The 19,484-nt window shown below is 44.6% G+C and overlaps 1 protein-coding gene across 3 annotated transcripts in view; it reads left to right on the forward strand.

Annotated features, from left to right (window-relative positions):
- Positions 1–19,484, forward strand: part of Arhgef28 (Rho guanine nucleotide exchange factor 28) — a 298,148-nt gene that overhangs the window by 107,949 nt on the left and 170,715 nt on the right. For all 3 annotated transcript variants that reach the window (XR_007593859.1, XM_050153817.1, XM_050153818.1), the window contains exons 3-4: positions 3,694–3,841; positions 6,249–6,542. Coding sequence is in view for 2 of the 3 variants with exons in the window: in XM_050153817.1 (XP_050009774.1) it covers positions 3,694–3,841; positions 6,249–6,542 (442 nt within the window). In the remaining variant the exon portion in view is untranslated. The remainder of the gene's footprint in view (positions 1–3,693; positions 3,842–6,248; positions 6,543–19,484) is intronic.

The following is a 19,484-nucleotide window of genomic DNA, read 5'->3' on the forward strand; positions in this document are numbered from 1 at the left end:
TATTTCCTGTCCAAATCTTTGTTCTTATTTATTCTTCCAAATAGACTTTTGAATTATTTTGTTTGATATTCTTTGAAAATATTCAGTTTGGGTTTTGAACAGAATATCTTAAGTTTGTAGATTAATTTGAGGGAGATAAATCTTGCCTGTGTATCTCATTGTTTCCAAAGTGTCCGTGTCCGGTGCCAGCCCGGACCATAAATTATTTCTCTGGACCAGAGGGGAGGTGTGGGAATAAAGACACAACTCACATGGCTTTATCGGGAGGGAGATTTGTTGAAATAGGAGCGGCGGGGCTGCGTCCCCAGCACCCCGGCCACCTGCTAGCTCATGCCCGAAATAACAACACACAAATTGTATTGTTTTAAACACTGCTTGCCCATTATATCTAGCCTCTTCTCGGCTAACTCTCGCACCTGGACTAGCCCATTTCTAATAATGTGTGTAAGCACCCCAAGGTGCGCTTACCTGGAAGATTCTAGCCTACGTCCATCCTGAGTAGGAGCTTCATCGCAGTGTGTCTCTGAAAGGAGCTATCGCGTCTACCCGGGAGAGCTGAGCATGGCGTCTCTGCTCCAGAGCAGAGCTGTCGAGTCTGAGCTCACTTCCTCTTCCTCCCAGCATCCTATTCTGTTTACTCCTCCCACCTATGTTTTAACCTATCAGGGCAAGCAGTTTCTTTATTTAATTAAACAATGACCTTCCTCCATCAGAGATTCTCAGTGATCCTTCATGAAATCCTGAGTTCACATCCTGAAAATTCCTCCATGTTTATTCTCCAAACAGCTTTTATACCAAACCGTAAACTGAGGGGGAAGTTCATTGGCATTCTGTTTCCTAGGTAACCAGGTGAATGGCATTTAGCCACATCTTCCTCTCTTCCTGCTCTGCATGCCAGCTCTGTCCAATAGGCCGAATTAGATCTCTATCCTCCAAACTACAAAGAAAGGAGGAGAGCGATATTAGCATATCTTGATCCTTTTAGGATGGCGACATCCTGTCTGGAAGGCTGTGTGACCACCTTCTGTGTGGCCAGGTATGAGCTGGCCTGTAAGTCTGGCTGCCATACAATGTAGGACCTGTATAATATCACCCCGACCAGAGGTTTCAAGGAAGTATTTTTTTAATGGTTTATTTTTATTTTTTCTGTGTATTCTTGTTTTACCTGCCTATATATTTGTGTGAGGGCGTTGGACTCCCTGAAACTGGCGTTACAGACACTTGTGAGCTGCCATATGGGTGCTGGGAATTGAACCCTGGTACTCTGGGAAGAGCAGCCAGTGCTCTTAACCACTGAGCCATCTCTCTAGCCCTTCAGTGAACTATTTCTAATGAAGTATTTGAGAATTTTGTATGTGGCGCCCAGTGAGTTGACAGAAAGGTGCTAACACACCCATCTGCAGTTGCGATTCTGGCGTTGATCCATCCATTGGTTTTCTTAGGACAGGTTATTGTTTTCTGTTGTCAGAAGCAAAGCCTGCAGCTGAGTTCAGCTGGGGACGTGAGCGAGGCTTGTATGTGGCAATTCTGTAAGCGGAGTCTGTCTTTACTGCATGGCGAGTGAGTGGCTTCTTAAGAAGAGTGGTAGACTTTCAGTGGCCAGGGTGGCCAGAGAGACCTCAGTCTCAGCCTGGGGTTGTCGCCTGCAACTGTCGCTCTATGCCCATTCTTTCAGGAGTCCCTTCCGGGGAATCTCCTGCACAGCTCAGCCTAGTTGCTTTCTTTGGAGGCTCTCATTCCTTTTCCTGAATGCCACTATTCTTACCATGATCAGACTTCATTTCTCTGCCTCTGCCTCAGCAGCTCCTTCCGTTGGCTTCAGCACCATCCCCTTCCCTAGCCAGAATCCTCGATTGTATTTCTGATGTCCTTGTGATTACTCAGTGGGAGGTCTCATTCTTAGCGCTGGAATAACTAACTAGGTCACCTCTCTCCAGTGGACATATTGTCTTTACCACCATAAAGTGTGGTGTGGGTCTCGAGAGGAAAGCATCATGCGTCGAGACTGTGTGGTCAGGGGAGGATGAACTGGCAAACGTTGTGGTTAATCTCTTGCCTAAGTGGTAGTCCTTGTTCGCCTGGCCAAATGAAAGCCTAATCTGACCATTGTTTGGAGTTGATGCAGATTAGATATCTTTGTGACCTGTGAAAAATCTTTGATCTATTTATACAATCTGCTCTGTGTTTAAGAAAACCGCCAGTCGGCCAGACCAGGCTCTATGTATGGAGAATTTGCAGCCCTGTTACAACCAGGAACACGACTAAAGCAAGCTGTTCTTTGTTTTTAGGAAATGGAAAGTCGTCTGAGTTTCCTCTCTCAGTCCTGTCAAATGTGTGCTATTGTTTTCATCTTTTCCTTTTCGGCTCTCCTTCCTGTGCTCTTTCTGAAGCTAAGGCATGGCAGGTTTCCCTTGGCACGTCACTTTCTGCGAATTGCGCTTGTGTGACACACGAACACAAACAGGCTCACATGCAAAGACAGGAAAATTTGGAACTGAGTACATGTGTGTTTTCCAGAACACTGCGGTTTATATTTACACTAATTCATAATTTTCAGTGCCTTTCTGAGGGCAAGCCAGTATGAAAAGAGAGCGATTTTATTCCAAAAGCATTTTTAGGTCAAATAATGATACGGTCACCAGGAGGAGGAGCTCCATTCGGACTGTGGCTTGTTCCCCCTTTACTCAGCATCCCACAGGGTCATGCTGCTATAGGGCTCTGTCAGGCTGACACTTGTGTCCAGGAGCCTTACTCTGACTCTCCCCTGCTTCCTTTTCCTTTCCTCTCAGGATGAGAAACTGGATTATTTTTGTTAGGTAGCTACACAAACATCCAGAGCCTTCTCCACATCGAGTAAGCTGTGGGCGTCTCTAGAGTAGATGACTGTTCTACTCCTTGCTTTCAGTTCCCTACCACTCCCTTAGGCGGGGCAGGATACATCCTTTCTCCTTAGAGGTCTGCTCTGGGCTGCCTTCTTGTACTTCAGGCAAGGAGCATCCTGAATCCTTTGAGGCCTGCAGGATCCTGAGATGATCTGGCTGACTTGGCTGTCGGCTAACCCCTGACAAGCCCCTAGTACCAAGCTCACGAGCCTGTTGTCTCATTCCTTTGAAGGAATGCTTCTTCGTGGAAACAGGACACTTTGTAAGGCTGTGTACTCACCAGAAACTCTTCATGCAAGGGAGGAGGCCAACCCAGATGAGAAAGAGGGCTTAGGCTTCAATCAGAGGAGACGGGCCTTCTTGTTTATCTGAAAAATGTCTGTGAATATTTATGGTTCATGCATTGAACAGTGTTCTTGCACATGCCAGGGCCTGAGCTAAGAGTAAGTATCATGAACCTTTATGTTTATGGTGGTATTTCACATATGGGATAACATTATCATGCACAGTGTTGTATGGGGGATAAGAATTCAAGATGGTGAACAATCACACTTGGCATATCTAGCAAATTAAAGAAATGCTTCTTTCCTATTTTTTGTCTTTGACTTTCAGAGCAGTGCAGGCCTCCCTGTCACCTCAGGGGGGCGTTCTGGGAAAAGGTCATTGTTGGAAGGAGGCTTCTTGACATTTGAGCTCCCTCCCATGAAGTGTCTGTGTCAAGTGTCAGTGTTGTGGGCCTGTGCCCGCCCCTGTGGTTTCTCAGAGCTAGAACACGGAAGTGTACTGATGCCCAGACTTACTTGTTTTTCAGGGACAGAGGACGGTCTATGCAAAGTTTGGGAAAAATGTTTATCTCCCCGAAGATGCCGAGTTTTACTTTATTTATGACGGGTCGCATCAGAGACACGTGGTGATTGCTGAGCGTATCGAAGCTAATGTTCTTCAAGCCAGCATTCCAGGTGAGGAGGCTTCTGAGTGGTAGGGGTGGGGGTGGGGCACCTGTGTCTTCCCTCCAGGGTATCTGCTAAGAGAAGAATCACACGGAAAAAGAAGAAACACTCGCCAAGTTCAGGAGTTCACATGGGTGTATGTGTATGCTGTTAGGGAGGCCACTTGTCCCATGCCGCCAGCTCCTGGTGTCCCTCCAGTAGTGTCTGCTTTGACTTAGTCCCGGCAGGCTCATCCCACTGGCTGCCCCAGCTCTCCATCTAGTGTACTTGGTGCAGCCAATGGAGGTTGTGTGCCTTGGATATCACCTCTTGAGTTCCAGCCTGATGCCTGAGTTGGCTCTGGACAAGGTGACATGACAGCCATGTCTTCATTCTCCTTCCTTATTCCTCTGTGGTCAGCCTGGCAGCCCTAGGAACTCACATATAACAAACAAAATAAAACAAAGAAGCCAAAAGCAAACAAACAAACAAAAAACCCATATGCTTGGCAGTGGTGTACATGCCTTTAATCCTAGCACTTGGAAGGCAGAGGCGGGTGAATCTCTGAGTTTGAGGCCAGCCTGGTCTATAGAGGGAGTTCCAGGACAGCCAGGGCTATACAGAGAAACCCTGTCTTAAAAATCAATCAATCAGCCAATCAGTCAATCAGTCAAACAAACAAACAAACAACATTGCTGCATTTGTTAATGGCCCTTGTCATTCTGCTATTGGTCCCTTCCCTGCTACCCTTTTACTCTGACAAATGCACTTACATCTTTTCTGTTCCGAGTTTCTGTCACACCTCTGCCTGCCGGTGTGCCTCCAACTGTAATGCCTGCACCTGCATTACTCTCTTGGTACAGTTCGCGCGCCACTGTACCATATGCGAGCCGGGCACGGGCCTGGAGATTGAAAGAACACACAAGAGACCTGGGTCATTTGAAAGAAGATCAGCAGAATGCCGTTTATTCAAACTTAGGAAAAACCTTAAAGTCCTAGCTGCTACACAATGGAATAGACCCCAGGCAGGTGGGAAATTACCACGCCCAAGGTGGAGTCAACAAAGTCCTATAGCTAATCACCAGGCAGGGCAGAGGGAGCACAGGAACAAACAGGAAAGGCTGGCTGGCCAGAAATTGTCCTCAAAATGAACCCCGGGAGCAGGGGTAAACTCATGGGCCCTACAAATTTCCTTATGTTTTCTCTTTTAATGAACAATCTATAGAGAAAAAGTAAAAACAGCAAAAATGTCCCTTCTGGTAGGAAACTGTTTTGTTTCTTTCTTGTTTACATGGAGAGACAAACCTCATTGCCCTCCCATGTGTAAAAGCAAGCCTCTCTCCTTGTTTAATGGCCTGCTTAAAGTGAGGGCCCTTGTCTTCATTTTGTCAGGCTTCAGGGGTTGAGTGACAGTATATTTCTTAACCATAAACTTCCCTGATTATAGATTTACAGAGGTAGCCTTTGAGTGCTGGGAAATGGTTAGCTTCACCAGGGTAACCTATCAAGTGATGGGAAATATGTTCATAGTTTATACAAATAGGTACAGTCAGATGAGGTAGCATCCTTTGAGCCCCTGCTTTGAGAGTCATTATAAGGATGGCAGTGGATCCCATCTAGTAAGCCTGATGCTCTTGGTCTTTAGAATTCCTGCAGTGTAGCTTTTGTGGGAAAAGTGTGGAGGATCAGGCAGGATAGGAGGACGCAGGCCTGTGAGCATTTGCCAGCGAGCACAAGGGCCCTGTGCTCAGGAGGAGCTCAGTGACTCTTCTCAGTCCAGCCATGATGTGGTCCTGGGGATTCGGATGCTATTGACACATGGAAACTCTACAAAAGACAAAAACACGTAGCTGGACAGAAACTTACCAACCATAGCAGAATGAGAAAGCAAGACAAAGAAGAGGGGTGTAGGGAGGGCAGGTGACAGGGTGACCAGCCACAATGGAAGTAGTGAGAACATCCACAAGTCGCAGGAGCCATTTCTGGAGAGAGCCTTGGAGAAGGCCTGTTTTTTGTTGACTTTGTTCATCTACAACAGACTCTGGTTGGTAGTCTTTATCCCCCAAAGTAGCTCCATGGATCTAGGGTGTACTTCAATAAGTTTCTGATAGGGGTTAAAACACCTGTTGTCTCAATAAATGGCTAAGGATGTGTGATACTGTTTATAGCAGAACAGAAAGAGCGAGGGGCCCTCATCTGGCAGACTGGAACCTAGGGGTTGGGCAGGAGGGAAAGGTGAAGTGTGGGAAAGGGCTGTGGTTGGTGGGAAGGGACTTTGATATCCTCAGAGCTCCTAGAGGATCAATTAAAACCCCAGAGTCAATGAAAAAAAAGATGATATCAGCTCATGAGTGGACCCCATGTCACCCTACTTTCTACTTGTCCTCTGGAGAGTGCTGTCTACTTGGGGTAAATGGTTCGTTATTCAGCCATCTAGGCCATTGGCTTCAGGAGACCGTGATGGTGTCTGTGTGCCTCTGCTCAGAAGGGTACTCCCCAGTGACCATGGGCTCCGGATCAGTGACCTACGTGGACAACATGGCCTGTAGAATGGCTCGTCTACTCGTCACTCAGGCTGACCGGCTCACGGCCTGTAGTCACCAGTTGCTACTGACCCCGTTTGCCCTGACAACGGAAGCCCTGCCTGCCTTGGATGAGGAGCTGGTGCTGGCCCTGAGCCAACTGGAGCTGCCTTTGGGCTGGACGGTCCTGGGAAATTTCTCTCTTGAAGGTAGGTCCGTGTCAGAAAACTCAGGTGTGCGGTGTGTTCTTTCTATTTCAAGTCCAGGGTGTGCCTTAAAGTTTACCTTCTCTTTTATGGGTAGATTTTTCTTGTCACCTTTTAGCTGAACCTTTAGCCCTAATGTGGCTTGGTTCTCTGAAGTCTTCATCCACATTCATCTCTCAGCTGGCTGCTGCTTCTGGGCCCCAGGCAGTCTCAGGAGGCGCCATTCGAAGGCTTTGCTGCAGGTGGTGGTAGTAGTGGTGTTTCTTTATGGCTGGTTCCTGAGCCTGTGGCTTTGGACTCTTAATTCCTTTGGCCAGTTTGTTGCCATGAGAAGAAAACGTTGTTGCCATCATCCAAATAGGAAAGAAGGACAATAAGAGCTCTGGGAACTGCTCAGGAGAGATGAAGCCTGAAAGGAAGGTAACAGATGAGCTGACATCTCGAACAAAGGAAGGGCCGGGAGATGAGATGGCTCAGTGGGAAGAGCTTGTTGAGCAAGTTTGAAGTTTGATCTCCAGCGCCCACATAAAATAAAACAAAAAAAAAAACACCAAAAAAGTGGCATTTGCAACTCCACACTGGTAAGATGAAGGCAAGATGATTTCTGGGGCTCCCTGGCCAGCCAGTGTAGCTAAATTGGTGAGATCTAGCTCCATCTGGAGACAATGCCTTAAAAAAAAAATCAACACAGGTAACTTGAGAGAAACAACACTCTGGCCTCTCCATGCACACGCAACACACAAATGTACACCTGCATTCACACGACCCTGCACACACAAACTCACATACACTCACATGCACCTGCACACGGGAGCCCTAGCACATGCACACGAAGTCAGTGTTCCCCAATGCATTTATAGATTTTTTTTTAATTGAGGGGTAGATTCACATCACTGCCAGTCTGAAGCCAGCCTGGCCTTGACATAGCGAGTTCCGGGTCAGCTGGGGCGGTCCAGAGACCCTGTCTCAAAGTGTTTTCAAGTTGACACACATTCGTATGTATCTATCGGGTATGCTGTGATCATTGTATACATGTAAGCAATGCGTGTTGACCAAACCAAAGTGATTAGTATTTCCATGTCCTCAGTTATGCGTAATTTCATTGTATTACATTTGCGCTAACTTTTAGAGTTACTAAGGGTGGCTGGATTCCTGTTCTCCAGTGCTAGGATTTTTGTAGAGCTATGGAAATCATATATAAACCCACTTGGGTATGAAAGCAAGCTGTTCAGTAGATGTTCCTTTTAAAAAAAACTTTCATTTATTATTTATTTCATATATATACATATATATATATTACTTATTTAGATTGAGGGGGCTTTGTGCCCCAGTGCACATGTGGCAGTCAGAGGGCAACTTTCGAGAGTCATCTCTCTGTCTCACTATGTGGATCCCACAGATCAAACCCAGGGCTGACAGCAGACGCTTTACCACCCAGCCAGCTCACCAAGTCACTTAGTGCTTCCCTAAGGTGATTACAAATGACTTTGTGGATGATCCAGAGATACTGTTTTCTGCACATTGTCAATGCACTGTTTTCTCTCACTTTGGCTTTAGCTTTGTGGTTGGACTTCAAAGAGTTTGATCCCTGATCAAGTCTGGGTGTGACTTACAGGTTGGCTTAAATTTGATCATGGGTGAGACTGAGTGTTCCACTGTAAGTAATGGGTATGGTTTTTATAAACAGGGTACTGAGACCATTATCTACAACCAGAGAAGATACTCATCTCGGCATTCAATCAGAGTTATTATAAACCTTCCCAGGGCACTTCTGGATGTTTCTGATTTCTTTCTAATACCTTGGATAAGAGGAATCCATGAGTATCACCCAGCACTAGCCTGCATGTGAACACACTTAAGCCGTGGGCCCCCAAAAAGCAGTCTATATACATACGTGGTGCTTTGAGTTTTCCATGTCAAAATTCAGAATTTAAGATTTTTCTAACATCTGTGGATTTATAATAGTATGTGTGTATGATTTCCCAGTGTATTTGCAGTAGTACATGCATGATTTCCCATGTTGGGTATATATTTCTGATATATATANTAAATTCAGAGAGCTGTAGTTGCCGAATGTTGTCCTGCCGCTTTTTCCAAGGCTGTCTAGAGATCCATTCTTGGATAAGAGAAAAAGGGAGGCAGTTCCTTGCCTATTGACAGTGAGACATTTTACAAAATGGAAAAATAGTTCCTAATGTCAGAGTTGTTAACAAGAGTACCTTCAAGTCTGGTTATCTACTTACCTTAGGAGCCCTGGCTGGGGGGCCTGTGCAAATCACTTTGTATTTAATTTGGGTTTTCACAGATGAATCGTATTTCATTTATTTATTATTAGTTTTAAAACTGGTACGAACAGTAAATGTGTTTCATTATGGTTTTTGCAGTTCTTTTTGTCGTTTATTCTTTTACTCCACTAGCCTCTCCAAGCCCTCTGTCCGCCTCAGTTGGTCTCCTTCACCCCCTGTGACCACTGTTCCTACGTCAAGTCACGTATGTTCTATGGCCCGCTTGTTTTTCTTCCCAACCCCCACTTGGGTTGTTGTCTCCTCTCGTCCTCACCTTCCCGGTCTCTTGACCTTTACCAGTATAGTGATGACGTAAGGATTAGGCTGAGGGTTGGGCCTGTGAAAATTTGTATTGTATTCCTGGTGGGGACATCAGTCATAAGCAGAATCCAGTTTCCTTCCTAGTAATTGTGTTTGAAATTTACTTATTTCAACATAAAACTATCCCTGTTACTGAGCACTGTGTAGTGCCTTGATGGGTGTGTCCGTTATGTAATGTTTAAATCTGGTTGAATAGACTTCCTCTCAAGTACGCATCATTTCTTCGTGTTTGAAACTTTTCAGAATCCTTTCCTGTAGCCCTTTGGCATGCAAGTTGCTGTTACCCAGAAACCTTTGCTCCGGTCTAGCTGTCACATCACACCTTCTGATGACAGGTCCCCTCCCCACCCTGGCCTCTGGTGACCGTTTGATTCTGTTTCTGTGGCAATACTTTCTGAGAGGCCACATGTAGATGGGATCGTGTGGTACTGGCTTGTCCGTGTCTGGCTCATTCTCTGTAACCCAGCGATCTCCAGTTCCAGCCCTGCTGCCGTAGATGACTGGGTTTCTTTTTTTTTTTTTTTTTGGATGTATATGTATATCGTATATGACTGTGTTTTCTTTCTGCACTCATCGCTCGTTGCATATTTTTTTGGCTATTATGGCTGGGGCTGCCCTGAGTATGAGGTTGTAGATGTCTCTCTAGCCGTTTTCTCTTATTTCATTTCCTTTGCATATCTAGTAGTGGAATGACAGAGTTATGTGGTTTGCTCTGGTTAGGATTTTTAAAGGACCCTACAAACCGTTCAGCAGTTGTCTATCTTAGTGCCCGTCAGAAACACTGAAAAATTTCCCTATTCATCCTTTAACTTTTTTTTTTTTACCTATTTTTAATGATTTCTTTAGGTATGAACATTATTTTACCAGAGGAATATTAGTTAACTTGGATAATAGCTTTTGTAGAAAGAGCCTGACTCAAGGCCTACCATGAAACATTATTGCGTTCCTTTGTATTCTGTTCCTTTTTCCTTCAATGGCGTCAAGGAGAGACGGCGAGTGGACACTGTATCCCTTAGAAAAGCAGGGTCTCCTGGCCCGCATCTTGCACGTCAGCAGTCATAACGCAACTTTGTTATCCACGGAAGGGAAGGAAGTGCCCTAGGTTTTATTTAATTTCAGGCCTTCCATTAAACTGCGCTTCTGTTTCATAAAATTAAACCCATTTCTTCTGTGAAACAGCTTTTATGATAGAAGCTTTTGCAGGGCCCCCGAACTCCTTGTTTGCAGTAGGACGCGGAGTGGAGTAATAGAATTACCCAAGAAGAGGTCAGTTTCTCTGCTTTGTTTTGGGTTTCCTGCCTGTTTGTGTTTTGACAGCAATGTTTTTGTGGAGATTGGTATAAAGTAGACAATTAGGTTAACCGGGATAAATTTTCTAATGTCTTACTGATTGGCACTCAGAGGACATCTGAGTTGAAGCCTCCCTTCTTGCTCAGCCAAATGGCTTCCCTGCATTTGTGTTTCCAGAAGCCTGGCAGGGATGGCTGGTAGGTCAGGCTTTACCGGGTGGAGGCTGCCATGTGGCCTTCTCAAGTCTAATGGTATTGGCCTTGTGAACACAGTTAATTCTTTGCCAGCCTACTGAGAGATACAGCTTGTCCTGTGAATGCCTTCTAACTAAAGTGTGTGTGTGTGTGTGTGTGTGTGTGTGTGTGTGTGTGTGCGTGTGTATAAGACCCCTTCTTTTAAAAGGTCACATATAGTATTTTCACAAAAATTAATACACATACATTAATATGTATCCAGTCGGCAGATTGGAGATTTTGTTTTGTAAGGTATCCTAGTTAGGGTTTCTATTGCTGTGATGAAATACCGTGACCAAAAGAAAGTTGGGGAAGAAAGGGTTTATTTGGCTTTCACTTCCACATTGTAGTCTGTCATTGAAAGAGGTCAGGACAGAAACTCAAACAAGACAGGAACCTGGAGGCAGGATCTGATGCAGAGGCAGTGGAGGGGAGCTGCTTACTGGCTTGTTTACATGGCTCTTTTTGTTTGTTTTTGGTTTGTTTTTTTTGAGACAGGGTTTCTCTGTAGCTTTGGAACCTGTTGTCCTGGAACTAAGCTCTTGTAGACCAGGCTGGCCTCGAATTCACAGAGATCCGCCTGCCTCTGCCAAGTGCTGGGATTAAAGGCGTGTGCCACCACGGCCAGACTCAGCTTGCTTCTTTATAGAACCCAGGATCACCAGCCTAGGAATGACACCCCCCCCCCCCACCAAGGGCTGGGCTCTCCCCCATTGATCACTGATTAAGAAAATTCCCCATAGCCAGATCTTACGGAAGCAGTTTGTTCCTCAGTTAGGTTCCTTCCTTTCAGATAACTCTAGTTTGTGTCAAATTGACATAAAACTACCCGGCACATAAGGGTAAACCATTATTGTGAAAAGTGGACTTTAAAACCCTCTGTAGGTCTGTAGGCAAACATGGACCACTCACTTTAGGGTCTTCTAGGCAGATGTTCTTCTGTCCCTGATGGTGCATATGGTTCTGTTAACACCCACAAAACATTCGATATGATGTTAAATTTGCAGGGGAAATGACGAAACAAGGTTTGATCTTTATGAAGTTTAAAGAGGTCACCTTGCTTCCTGCTTTTATAAGGTATTCTATCCACAGAAAGAATTTGGAAGATAAGCCAGTTGGTCCTTTCAACGTTTCTTTGGGACGGGCTTGGGTTTAAACTTAGCCCATGTATCTAGGAGGTTGTGTGTATTTGCTGTTTGATCAAGCATCAAAGAGGGCTGGTTGGTGGTCCTGACAGGACCCAGTGGTGACAGGTTAGAAGACGACGTCTCTCAACTCTCAATTCTTTATCGCATAGATTGGGTTAAGAATCTGTTCCGTAATCCTGTCTTGAAAAACTAAAAAAAAAAAAAAAAAAAAAAACTGTTCCATAACTGGCGCCATCCTAGATTTAAACGTAATCTAAAAACTAGATAGGATTTCCCAGTTGCAGAATACACGTTCTTGAGGGCAAGTCTGAGCAGCGTCTTGTTTGTATAAAAACCGGTTGCAGCACGATGTAGGAACGTCAGGGAAAAGCAGTGACCGTTGTGATGAGGTACACGTGTAACGTACAGTACAGGGAAAGTAACACAGTGGCGCTATCCCAGCGGAGATGGGCAGTGCGCATGGCGATGCTCTGCTCGGGAGGGTCTCCGTGGGTTACCATCCTCTGGAGACTGTGTGGCTCTCAGTGCAGCACAGCTGATGAGAGGACTTGCCGAGCCCGTGGGGCTTCAGTAGCTGTGAAACTGTCTTGACTGGCCGTCCTGCTCCACGGCCCACTGACCTTTCTTCTAGGAGGCTAGAGAAAGGGCATATGTGGGTGAGCAGTGTTTGCAGGGCAAATTAGTTCTTTATTTGCGTGGGAAAGAGACCTGTAACCCGCAGGAAGCCAGATGAAGCACTTGAGAAGAAGCTGTGCCCCTTTGTCCCTGTAAACCAGGCATTAGCTGTGGATGCAGGAAGGAAGGAGAGCGAGGCTTGGGTGCAGGCGCTTTTCCTTGGGCTGACGTCACGTGGTCCAGGTCTGGATGAGTATGGAGGACGTGCTGGATCGTGAGGCTTGCGTGCTGGCCTGCAGACCATGGGGCCTGTCTGTTTTGTCATTCTACTCAAAGCTTTGTCCTGGCCGGCCGGTTTCAGAGGGCACGAGCTGAAATGCCAGTGGGCAGGAAGCCCATGCAAGAAAGATCGAGTGCCACATACAAATTCCCGTGCTTTATTTTCTTTCTGAGTTTTTCAGTTAGTGCATTGTGGGACGCACCTGATCCTGGTGGTTGTGCCTTTCTTTTGGAGAGCTTTTTTGTTTGTTTGTTTTAGGAAGTAGTTGTGTATGTATCCAGTAGTGCTTCGTAGCCTTTTGCCACTTCTGGTATTTTCTATGGGGCGATCATCGCCACACCTTCTTTCTGACACATTAAGCTGGTATTCTATCCCTTTGGTTGCTAAGGTAACCCTCAGGGTGGGTACTAATGATAGGGGACAGTGTTCTTTGGAATTGGGCCAATGGTAAATTTCTGTCTCAAATTGATACAATTATTTTGCAGTGCTTAGGTTTGTGTGTAGGTACCCTTTAGGAAGAGTTTCATCCTTAATTTAAGAATGTTTTCATTGTTTTCCAAGCCTGTTTTAGGTTTTCAAGGAATAGAGTTCCTGGCCATAAGAATACAGTGCAGACTTGAACTCCTTCAGGGAAAGAATTATTGTCCCCTTCAGATAGTTTCAGTTTGTTTTGCACCTTAAGTGATTCCTCTTATTGGGCGCATTCTCTTTTTTAGAAACTGTGCCTTTAAGAAGAAGAAACATCATAAACTCTTCTGTAAAAAGGAGCTTCCTGGTGGGAGATATGACTCGTGGTTAAGAGTACTGGCTGCTCTTGCAGAAGACCTGGGTTTGATTCTGAGCACCCACATGGTGGCTAAAAATCATCCATAACATTCCAGGATAGCTGGGCAGTGGTAGTGCATGCCTTTAATCCCAGGACTGAGGAGGCAGAGACACGAGTCTCTGTGAGTTCAAGGCCAGCCTGGTTTACAAGAGCTAGTTTCAGGACAGCCAGGGTTGTTACACAGAGAAACCCTGTCTTGAAAACCTAACACAAAATTCCAGGATATCTGATACCCTCTTCTGACCTCCATAGGCACCAGGCACACACATGTTGCACCTACATACATGCAGGCCGATGCTCATACATGTAAAATAATTAAGTATTTTAGAAACTTTGCTTCTGTCTGGCAACAGTAAGCCTTAGACTTGGAGTAGGGAATCCTATTGGTATTTTCCCATCTGGGAAAGAGAACATAAGGGTGTATTTGGGTCACTGTCTCTCCCAATTATAATTTTCAGGAAAAAGAGAGAAGCTTTTATTTTTGAACGTCCTACCCTGGTGTGTTTCCCACAGGACCCCAAACCCTGGGAGGCTTTGAAGTTCATCTCTGCTAGCCAGGCCCATCTCCACCCCCGTTGCTCTTGGACTTGCCCAAATACACAGGATACTCATGCAGCTTTTGATTGCACACATGGGACTAGAGTTGAACTTGAAAATGACAGCAACCAAGAAATCATTTTATGGTTTATTTTTATTTTTTATTTATTTTTTATGGTTATTTTTAAGTGGAATGAAAAGGTGGAAAGTTTCAATTTTTTTACATTGCTTAATAGGATTTGGATGATGGTACCTGTTCTTGTGCTGGTTTATTTTTATTTTTAAATGACACATGAGTTTTAAAACTACCAGTCTTTGATGGTTAAAAGCACAGTAGTCAGAGAAGGTGAGTAGGAGAGATTGGGAGGTGGGTGGAGCAGAATTGGGCAGTGGGGAAATGGCCAGCTGCGCGCTCTGACCAAGTCCCCTTTACTTGGCCCCAGTGACGTTTACAAAGCCTTTTGTTGACTCAGATAGGAGCCTTGCATGGGCATGGATTCATACCAAGCTGTGTAAAGAGAGGTTTGGAGAGATGACTCAGTGGTTTAGGACACTCGCTGCTCTTCCAGAGGACCAGACTTGATTCCCTGTATTTGTACATATCTGTGTCTTGGCCTACTCCTGTAAATACAGTTAGTTTGATTTGTCCTAAGAATGTATGTGTTTGTGTGTTCATATGTGTGTGTGTGTGTGTGTGTGTGTGTGTGTGTGTGTGTGTGTGTTATGAAAGCCTGAGACTGGCATCCGCCTGGGTCCTTGGAGTTGGTGCATCCTTATCTGTCTGCTTATGTATTCCTTTCACCTTCAATTTGTTGGTTTTCTACCGGGTTGACCTTTTTGTATCCTCTTTTAAAACATCTATTTTTTTGGCTTTTTATTGTTTTTCAGATTTTTCCCCTCTGTAATTCTCACTTTACCGCCTGTAATTTATAGTAGGCGATACAAGCATAAGCAGTAAGTAAATAAAGCCATCCCTGATTCTTTAATAATGAGTTTTAATTGTTTTGTATAAATCTGTTTCTCTTCAAATGTTAACCTTCATTATCTTCTTATTGTTGGCTTTAACACGTTTTCCTTTCTAAGTACACTGCAGCTGAAGCTACTTCAAGCCTTTGCACTCTGGGAGGGACAATGACTAGAACTAGCTAAAGTTCTGGAGGAAGAAAAGGGGTCTCAGTTCTTCATTCTTTCCTTGCTTTCTGAGTGAACTCGAACAGTTGGGAATGTGTCAGACCTATTAACGTCAAGACCACAGAGACCTCATAAGCATAAAGTTAACATGACTGTGGTCTTTTTTTTTTTTTTTAAATAAAATGAAAACTGTTGAGATATATTTTACATTTTATAAGATTTGGCCATTTATACATACTTTAATGAGTTCTGGCAAGTTTCCATTTCTTTCTTAGAGATTTATTTTTTTTATTTTTTAAACAAAACTTTTAGAAATTCTTTGAAAATTTCATATGATGTTTTTGGATTATATTCACCCCTCTCCCGCCCCTTCATCTCTCACCTCCTTATCCATCCTACCCTATACTTCATGTCCTCAATTTATTTTTTAACCCACCAAGCCTCCAGTTTGTGCTATCCAAATACTCCCTCTGTGGTCATCTCCTGGAATATGGTTGATCTGGTGGGGGGGGGGTCATACCCTTAAAAAATAAGCCTGTCTCTCAGCAGCTACCTGTTGTTAGTAGTTCTTCAGTGTCTTAGTCATGGTTCTATTGCTGTGAAGGGACACTACAACCATGGCACCTCTTATAAAGGAAAACATCTAATTGTGGTTTCAGATGTTCAGTTTATTATCATGGTGGGGAGCATGGCAACTGGAATTACAATGTCCTCAGGCAGATATGATGCTGGAGAAGTCTGTATCCTGATCCAAAGGCAACAGGAAGTACACTGTCTCACAGGGCATGACTTGAGTATATATGAGACCTCAAAGCCTGCCCTCACGGTAACACTCTTACCCCAGTAAGACCTCGCCTACTCCAATAAGGCCACACCACCTAATAGTGCCATTTTCTTCCAAACCATCACACCTAGCTAAAGTTGGAACTTCATGCTTGTTTCTCCAATTCCATATCAGACTTTTATCTATCTGAGCATGTGCAGGGCTGGTGAATGCTCTCACCACATAGTTCCTGTGCTCAACTGCCCTGTTGTATCTAGAAAATACGACTTCACTGTCGTCACCCACCATCTCTGGCTCTTAAAATCTTTCTGCTCCTCTCCGCCTTCAATGTCCTGAAGTCTTGGAAGGAAGAGGGTGTGATGTCCACATTTCTGTTGAAACTTCTTCCCAACCTCCCTAGCCTCCCGCCCCTTTGATACTGACTTCCTCCTTGGTCAATTCTACTTCCTTTCTTTCTCTCCCCTTACTGGAATAACCCTTGCTGATTGTGTTTCTGACACGGAATGAGATGGATAAAAATCTCTCAATGATACTACAGTTTACACCTCAAAAGTTTGACATTTCTTAGCCTAGGAACAGGGTCCTGACTCAGGTGTCTAGTACCAGGGCAATGAGTAGAGCCTGCCCAGTTGTAATTATTGGCTAATTTCCTGGTTGTTCTAGAATCCAGAAAACTGCTGCAGACTTCAAAAGTCCAGTTGCTATTAGCTGAATAAATTCCCACAACCCTCAGTCCGTAGAGCATGAGACTCTTAATTTCAGGGTGGTGGGTTCAAGTCCCATGTTAGGCGCCAAGTTGCAAGAGAAATCCACACTTTTCCTTCTTGGCAGTAGAGCAGTGGAAACTGCAGTGAGTTTTCATTTGACTTCTGAAAAGAGCAGGGGTCCTGAATGGACATCAAGGCACATGTCTGAGAATTCCACTCACCTGTGGTCACCAAGGCACGTGCCTGAGAATTCCACTCACCTGCGGTCATCAAGGCACGTGTCTGAGAATTCCACCCACCTGTGATCATCAAGGCACGTGCCTGAGAATTCCACTCACCTGCGGTCATCAAGGCACGTGTCTGAGAATTCCACTCACCTGCGGTCACCAAGGCACGTGTCTGAGAATTCCACTCACCTGCGGTCACCAAGGCATGCATCTGAGAATTCCACTCACCTGTGGTCATCAAGGCACGTGACTGACAATTCCACTCACCTGTGGTCATCAAGGCACGTGACTGAGAATTCCACTCACCTGTGATCATCAAGGCATGCATCTGAGAATTTTACCTACCTGTGGTCATTAAGACACACGTCTGAGAATTCCACCCACCTGCGCGGTCATCAGGCATGCATCTGAGAATTCCACCCACCTGTGGTCACCAAGGCATGTGTCTGAGAATACCACTCACCTGTGGTGTGAGGGGTGTGCAGAAGCTGAAGAGACATTAACCAGTAAGAGAAAAATGGATTGCACAGGCTGGAAAGAAGGTCTGGAGTAATTGGTGCTTATGACACCTAATGACCGCCTGCGGCCCCAGGCAGGGGATTACAGGCAATCTGTCTTAATGGCTCATCTGGAGCCCTGCACTGATGAAATTACAGTGCATCCTAAGCCGGAGACTCGTTCCCATCAATTATGTTTTTAAATGATAACCAGAGAAAACTGCTTCCAAACACGCCACATATCTATTTAGTGACAGTACCAGTACGCTTGTATTGTAGTGATTCCTTGTATTAAAAAAAAATCATGTATAGTTCTTGGGAACCCTAAACTGTATGCTATTTCTTACACTCTGAGGTAGTAAGCTGGCTCAATATTATTTTCCCTTTAACAGACCAGGCAACTCCCCAGATTTGGAGCTCTATAGATGCTTAAATCCCGATCTCGAGCCCTTTCTTTTATCTCCCCATACAAGGTGTTTCTGGATTCTTATTACCTGGTGTGCTGTTACCCACAGCGTCTCTAGATGTGAAAGCCAAAATAAAATCGTCATCTTAGAGGTGTAATAGACTTTTTTAGTGTTTCAACGATGTAGTTCTAGTTCCAGAAGCTGAAATATAGCCAACCTCGGTGAGATGCCAAATCCATCTAAGTTGTAGACACACAATGCAGATTTTCTGGAATGATGGTGTGCAATGGATGTTTCCAGGGATTCTTAGGTGTGGTTGCAATCTGAGTGAGTGTCTCAAATGCATCCAATGCAGAAGAGAAGCCGCAGGCAAGCACGGCCTGCCACTGTGCTAATGCTTCTCTGTGCCTTCTTTGTGGCCTTGTGATCAGCCATGGCTACCATGTTGGTCATCTGTTCTTTTTAATGTTGTGTCTCTCTTTTGCACACACATGTTTGTAGTTGTGATTCCTACTCTAGGTTCACTAGCCTCCCACCTTCTGTACCGAAGGCTAGCTGTATAACTACCCCTGGAGCCCTGAGCAGACTGTATCCCTGGAAGGCGCTGTACTGCATGGCCCCTTTTCTTGGTTTTACTGACAACTTTGCAAGCATCTCAGAACCTCTCTCTCTCTCTCTCTCTCTCTCTCTCTCTCTCTCCATATGTGTGCTGTTCATGACAAATTTTCTGTTTTACTCTCCATGTAAATTTTGGTTAATATTTTCCTCTTGTTTCCTTACATTTTGCTCTTCATATTTGACATTTTATAAACATCTGAAAGCTTCTGTGTCATGATGCCTTGTAGAGTGGACATGCAGATACCTTTTCTTGTTGGCTGAATGGTTTCCTTATTTCGTCATACACTCTTTGTGTCTACACTTAAAATTACAAGCCTTACAATTCTAGTTCACTGGGCAACAATTCTATAGGTCAGCCTTTTATTTGATTCTGAGCTCAAATGGCTGTTTGCTGTTCACAGGGAGGGACTGTGTCCATCTATGCTTGGGTTTGGCACATAGAAATGCAATTGTTTAATATTTGTTTGCTGAATGACTTGAGAGCACAAGTTGAGACCTGTATGATTGTGCAGCTTTCGAAATCAGAGTAGAATTTGTTTTAATGAATTGGATTTATGTGAATAGAAGGCCATTGGTCTTCAAAACCTTACTATGCTGAATACATCCCTGTGGCTTCCCACAGGAGTTATTGCACTTTCTGAAGTCCAGCTTCCGAATTTACTTGTGTTTTCAAGGTATCCTCTGCCCTAGATTTTATCCTTGTTAGTTTTAACATTTTGCTAAGAGTTTGAGCCCATTTCCTGGCTCAGCAGTTAGCCCTTTGGGTGGAAAAGAACTTGTTAAACAAAAAAAATTGGTCATTTTTGTCCTTTGGTAAGTCTTTTTAATGGATAACAGTTCTTCAGGGCAGATTAGGAAAACAACGTTCTAGAAGGCAGGCCTTAGGGATGTATTTTGGTAAACACTTACTGACTTCAAGAGGCTCCAACTCTGGTTTTGTGTTAAGAGTCGCTAGGAAATGTGGGTCTCACCTCCCTTCAGATACCTTGATGTAATTGTTCGGGGGAGGGTCTTTAGTGTTCAGCAGTTTTATTTTCTC

This window comes from Alexandromys fortis, unplaced genomic scaffold (assembly GCF_014885135.2).
Source record: "Alexandromys fortis isolate MF-2015 unplaced genomic scaffold, M_Fortis_MF-2015_v1.1 scaffold_79, whole genome shotgun sequence".
Lineage (NCBI taxonomy): Eukaryota > Metazoa > Chordata > Mammalia > Rodentia > Cricetidae > Alexandromys > Alexandromys fortis.